The following is a 6,535-nucleotide window of genomic DNA, read 5'->3' as shown; positions in this document are numbered from 1 at the left end:
CAGGAAAGCACAGGACGCACAGTGCGATACTGCGGTGGCGGCCGCCATGTGCGAGCCCGCCCCTTTCCACCGGCCAGGCAGGCATGTGAGGCCCACAGTGGGGCACCACTGCCCTCACCCCTGCTCTGGGCAAGCGGTGCAGGAGGCGCAAGATGGGGGTGCGAGGCCAACAGTGTCCCTCTGCAAGCCGCTTACCCCCGCCCAGCTGGGGTGGGGTATGTGTGGGGGGGGCTGGGGGCTGTTTTGGGCAACACACAGGTAGTGTCACACTGGTTTGTATAAGCTCGTGTGTGTAAGCGGCACGAGCAGGACTGCAGAGGCTGTGGGGGGGAGTGAGGTGCCTTTAATTTTTATCATGGATTTTGGGTTTTTTAATCAGAGAATTTGCAATTTTATTTATCAGAGGATTGGGGGGGGAAGGATTATCAGGGAAAACCGGGATCCCTGCTCATAAGCAACCAAATGTTTTAGAAGGAGAAACCAGAAATAAAAGGATCACCTTCTGCCAAGTATAAATTCCAAATTATTCATAAATGAACATTACTATAAGAGAGACCATTAGGACATTGCTTAGAAGAAGCTGTACATAGCTGGACTGGAACTTTTGTTATCCGTTTCATATAAAGGTTGGGACACTAGAGAACAATTAAGAACCAGCTTTCTAATACTTTAGAAATTTAGCTAGTACCTTCTGTTTCGACATCCATCTTTCTCCACAAAACTAACTGCTTCCATTTATAAAATGAGAGAATTGTACCATTAACTTCAGTAAGAGCAAAAGCAGGTTTGTAATTCTGCAGATGTTTAAATTACAATTTAAGGCTTTACTGAAAGATTTCTGGGGGATATTATTTTACTAGCAGCTATTTGATATCTTTTTGTTGGTCATATTTCTTGTGGAAGAAAAGGAAAAAGGAGGAATTCCAAGAAAAACACCATTCCAGTATCTGGTTTTACATTATTCACAATTATATTTCTCACATTAGAGAGAGACTGGACTCTGTGAAGAAGCATAAACAAGGGAAGAAATGCTATGCTCTAATTCTTAACCCTAAGATTGCGGGTTTGAATTTTGTGATAAAAACCTGGCATAGTTTTTATCTGCAATATTTTGCTTTCATTTGTACAATCACATTTTCCAGAAAAACAACTTAATCCTGACTTGATTAAACCAGTGTGACACCACATTTAATCTCACCTGCTTTTACTGCGTCCCTTGCATTTTGCACACAGATGGTATTTAGCACAACTGAATGCCAGAAATAATGAGTTTAAGTGTTTTGTTTATCAAGAGCAGAATTTGTACCTTTAAATGTAATTAATCTTCCAAAGGAAGGTGAAATGGTCAAGACAGGATCAATACATGTTTGCTATTGTCAGTTCTTGTAGAGCCTGCACTTTGTTCAGGGCTACATTAGGTTCGTTTGACATGTTTGTTAAAAAAATGTAATCAGAATCCATTTTATTTTATTTTCAGGGTCCTAACTCAGTCATGATTGCCCTGGTAATGCTGTTGAATATTGGTTTAGCCATTCTTTTTGTCCATTTTCTAACTTGATTGGAATTAGGAAAGGTAAGAAAAGTTTTGTTTTCATTTAAGATCACTGTAATCCACCTCAGTTTAAAAACAGCCCGTTCAAATTATAAAGATTTATTTGCAAACTTTTAATATTTCCCACTTTAATTTTAGCTATGCCTGAATGTGATTCAACATAGTTATTTAACGATGTAACTGTTTTGACCCTTCAGTGAAGTCATGACAACTAGTGGTGTTAGCCCACAATTCTCTGCAGTTGTGTCATCAGCCTTTTAAATGGCACCAGTCATACTCAGACACAGGGAAGGAGGCTTGCAATTAGGATGAGACGCAAGAGAGATGAAACTTGGAAAATTCAGCCAGGGGCCCGATCAGTCTCGCTGCTGATGATCTGTGGCTCTGGGGTCCTCTGAAAGTTGAAGCAAGCAGCCACGTTGGAAAACAAGCACAACAAATCCGCTGAAGCAGCCCAGCCGGTGAAGCACGTTGGCTACTCCATCTGTTCCAGCAGTGTGACTAAACTGGAAATGTACGGAGCTGCACTTTTTGTTGATGGAAGCTAACAGCTGCCTTACTATTTTACCGTCTGATGTTTTTAGTGGGGAGATGGGAAAACGACTGCCAGAGGAATGTGGTCAGAGGATTCTGTTGCTGTGGAAGTGATTCCAGCGTTCACTCCTATCTCATTAGAAGAAATAGTTAGCAGCATCACTCACCAGTCTTATTCCATTACCTGCTGCTTTTAACATCTCCTGCAATGTTCTGGGAGATTGAATTTCATTTGCTTGCGCATGATTCTGTTCATTCGTTGTTTATTAAACCTGATGTATAGCCATGACATAGTACATAGTCCAGCCTGGAAACATTTACTAGTTACACCTAGCAGCAGAAGCAGAAGATAGAGTTATAGTAAACATATATTTTTTTATTTGAAGGTATAATTCTTGAAACTCATTTTCCTAAGCCTATAAAGTCTTTTTACTTTAAGTTTTTGTAGGTAATATATGGTAATGATAAAATTTTAAGCTGCTGTTTATATCTTCCTAAACATGCTCAAATGCTTGCGTCAATACCAAGCAAAATTATTTAAGAGACAAAGGGAGAATCTTCAGGCAGTTATCAGTACATTAAAAAAGGAAGGTGGAATATCAAAGATACAAGTTTTGCATGGTGTTTTTTCTGACTCTGGTGTTGTGGTAATTGGTGATTTGAATAATTCTGTTTCAACACTGAGATACTTTGCCAGCAGTTAGTCTCATCTGAGTGCACATTAATGCCAATGAAAGTTAAGCTAGTTAACATGCGTAAATTATCAGAATTTTAAAATACTAGCTGTGTGTTGAATACATTCAGGTAGAGCATTTAGATCTATTAAAATGATTGTTATCAATCTGATGCCTTCAGTGTCTTTAAAGTCCATCCATAATTTTACCTCAGAAAAAAGAAATTAAAGCCTCAGTAATTCATTTGGATCGTTTGTCTTAAGTAGTTTTAGAGTCCTTTGTTACAATGATATGATCATGTTTCTTTTATGTGCCATTACACTGTAATTATTGTACCCTATATGACTCAAAAGCATGCTTATTTACTTAAAGAAACTGTATGTGGTGTGGTAGTTTGAAAGTAAATATTTTAATTTAAAACATAAAAAGCAAAGGGCTTGGATGGAATATGGTTTATTTTATCTCTGTTAGAAAAGATTTCATATTTTATAGTTTTTGAATCTGTTTGTAAACTTTATAATTGTTTGCATGGTTTAATTGAGAAGTTACTTAATGACTACATTAGCTATCTTTTGATGCAGCACAAAGTAACGTAGGTGTGGACTGAATATTGTGTAGCCTTGAAACAGCTTAAAGCAGGGCAGTAACACAGTGGTGTTTTTTGCAGAAGTATGTTGAGAATCCTGTGTTTTGACCAGTGTGGAATAAAGAAGAAAGCAGAAAGAGAGCAAATGAAAATAATTTGTATATTTATTTTTTAAAGGATAAAAGAAAATTGTGCTTTACTTTAAATTTAGGAAAGTGATTTTTAAAATTAGAACAAATTTTTAAAAGTAATTGCGTAAGCTTTGATTAATGGATAAGTGTTCCTTCCACCCCAGCCCACCACACATCTCCTCCCAAAGGAGCTAATTTTCTAACTGACATATTTAATTCTTATTAAATATTTATTTAAAATTCTTTATGCTCGAGAGAATGGGTAACACAACTCATGAAAATGTTTATAAATTTAAGTAAGCACATAGTACCATTTATAAATATGTACGATTTATAAGCTTTTTTAAAAAACAAAGCTCAAAACAATTTGTTGGTATTTTTCTAAAATGTGCACAGCTGTATTTTACATGAAAGGCTATTTATAATTGATTGTTATACTGTACACTACATTTTGGACAACACATGAAGCCTGCCAATGTACTTAATTATGTCACTTTGTCTCTAAAGTTTCTTGCTGTGAAAGAATTAACTCTTTATCTACAGAGTTCCTCTATTTATAATTCTTGAACCCAAAATGTATAATGTACAGTTTTCACAACTGTATTTGCTCTAATAAAAAGATGGTTATTAACAGAGTTGCAGATAAGTTTTTTGTTATGTTTACGCAAACGGTGTAATACAGTGTTTTTCCTGAAAAATACCTCTTTCAAACTTAATCCTGGTTCCTTTGAAGTCGATGCAAGCTGAAGTCAATGGCATTGTCTGCAAATGAGTCAGGATTTGCCAAGCACTATATAATTTATAAGCGGAAGAAGTTTAAAATATGTTGAAAGCTGTATTATGCAACTGTTCTCCTCTTTTGCCTGCCTTCCTGGATAGGATTTTTATGTCATTTCAGATCCATGAATAATGCTCATTAAGTGAATTGTTAATAAACCTTAAAAATCAGAGAGTGAATAGTCTCCCCATCTCTCTTGCTAGAAAGAAATCTGCAAAGGTTTTTAAATCTCCCTCATTCTCAGGATCTGCATGGGTCCAACAGGTAGATCCCATGTCCTTTAAACCAAAGTTCTATGCCAAGAACATGTGTGGATCCAGAACTCTAGCAAAGCTGGCTGGGATACATAGCAAGTACATCTGTACAGAGTTTTATTTTCTTTCCCTCTCCCATTCCGGCTACTTGTTAACCAGTACTGAAGCATTCCCTTATAAGCAGCCAGGAACTGCTTGCCCCGCAGACCATACCAGCAAGTACCACACACCACAGGCAAGCCACAGACCTACAGGCTGCAGGCCACGGAGACACCTTTCCCCTCCACTATGCATTTCCTCTGCACTATGCATCCATGTGGGCAATGCCCCAACTGCTGCACAGGGTGCCCACCCTCACTGCACGTCTCCCCACCACCACCTCTGTGCAGTAGTGATCCCATGCTGCACAACACAGCCACATGGCTCCAGAGTCCTCCTGCTACATCCCTGGGACAGAAACAAGGGCTGAAAGTAGCAGTTGGAGGAAGGAGGGGAGACATGGAGACTCCAGCTGCTGTTGCAGCCAGAGCAATGTGGAGCGGGGGAGGAAGCACATCAGCTGCAGTTCAACACTTTGTAGGCCATATGTGGCCCATGGCCCACCAGTTATTTAGCCCTGAACTAGAAAAAAAAGATACAGCAGTTTTCAGGAGCTTCCTTATAATGGCAATACATTTTAGGAGCTTATTAAGATTAATGGCAATACATTTAAGAGCTTATACATAGCTACCTTTTTAATTTGTCCTCATAAAGTTAGCTGCAAGAATGTTGTTTCTACATAAAGAAAACCACCTCTAAAGGCTATTTTGACTCTACCTTGAGCAAATGAGTTCTTGAGAATAAGGAAGGGAGAATATTTCTATGGTACTTTGATGATTTCATTAAGAGGTTATCAAACCACCTCTTCCTGATCATACCATATTCTTCATATCTTCAAGAGTGGGATTTGTGGGACATGAAATATTTCTGCAGTATTATGAATGTGACAGTGAACTAATTCATATGAAAATCTTCCCAGTAATGAGCAAAGGATTTCCATAGAAATAAAGAAGACCATGTTTTCATAATCAGATTTAAAATATAGTATCTTTCTTTGCCTGTGGGCATTCCTCATTCTCACAATTTCAGGCATAATGAGACTGGAGATGAATGGGAACTTTACCTGTGGCCTGTGGAAACAGAATGCTGTTGTTCCACAGGCACATCTTTTCCAGTAATGTAAATTTTCTTACTTATTTTATTACACTGTATTGATTTGTCTAATTAGATAAGATATTTTCTCTTATGTTGGAAAATTCCAAATGAACAACTGTGAGGCACCGAAAGTTGAGAAAATGTACTATGTCTTCCTAGCACATACAACAATCCTTTATTTAACCTCTGTTCCACCTTTGTATTTGATGGGAAGTTAGGGTGGGAAGTGTTTTAGTTTGTGTATTGGTATGACAGAGAGGAAGAAAGGATTCAGTGTTAAAAAATTCTGGTCCTGTGATATATTCAACCAAAATTTTCCTCTTACATTTACAGTATAAACCACTATCAGTCATACTGAATGCAGACTTCATGAAAAGAAAAAAGTGACCCTTCTGTGAAGCTTTCCTAACAAATCTAGAAAATAATCATTTGCACGAACATTTTTTACACAGAGGTGTGTCTACATGCAATGCTTTACTATGCAGTAGACTAATCTACAGGGCAGTAAAGCATCACCATGTAATTGTGCTTACAAAGGCTACTACTCAGTATATTAGTCCACTGTGCAGTTAGCTAATATCTGTAAATACTAGCTAGCTACCTGTAAATACTAGCTGCTTCATTGGTGGGACAGCTCCCAGCCCCCACTGGCTGGGCAGAGATTCCCCACCCAGCCAGGGGCTCCCGGACTCGCTGCTAGCTGCCCCACCAGCTGACCAGGGCAGGAGGTTGGGAAAGAGTCCCCTCCCCTGCAGCTCTTTTCCAGCCCCCTGCCCCAGTTGGCCAATCAGGGCAAGGCAGTGGGAAAGATCTGTGGGGAGCACACTCTTTC

The 6,535-nt window shown here is 38.7% G+C and overlaps 1 protein-coding gene across 1 annotated transcript in view; it reads left to right on the top strand.

Moving 5' to 3' along the window:
- Positions 1–3,544, top strand: part of JPH1 (junctophilin 1) — a 163,583-nt gene extending 160,039 nt beyond the window's left edge. Inside the window, exons 5-6 of the mRNA XM_019527816.1 lie at positions 1,478–1,573; positions 1,750–3,544. Coding sequence (XP_019383361.1) covers positions 1,478–1,558 — 81 coding nt within the window. The 3' untranslated portion in view covers positions 1,559–1,573; positions 1,750–3,544. The remainder of the gene's footprint in view (positions 1–1,477; positions 1,574–1,749) is intronic.
- The last annotated feature ends 2,991 nt before the right edge of the window (positions 3,545–6,535 follow it).

This window comes from Gavialis gangeticus, unplaced genomic scaffold, assembly GCF_001723915.1.
Source record: "Gavialis gangeticus isolate Ggan-Ray unplaced genomic scaffold, GavGan_comp1, whole genome shotgun sequence".
In the NCBI taxonomy this organism is placed as follows: domain Eukaryota; kingdom Metazoa; phylum Chordata; order Crocodylia; family Gavialidae; genus Gavialis; species Gavialis gangeticus.
This window is presented reverse-complemented; position numbering and strand designations above follow the sequence as displayed.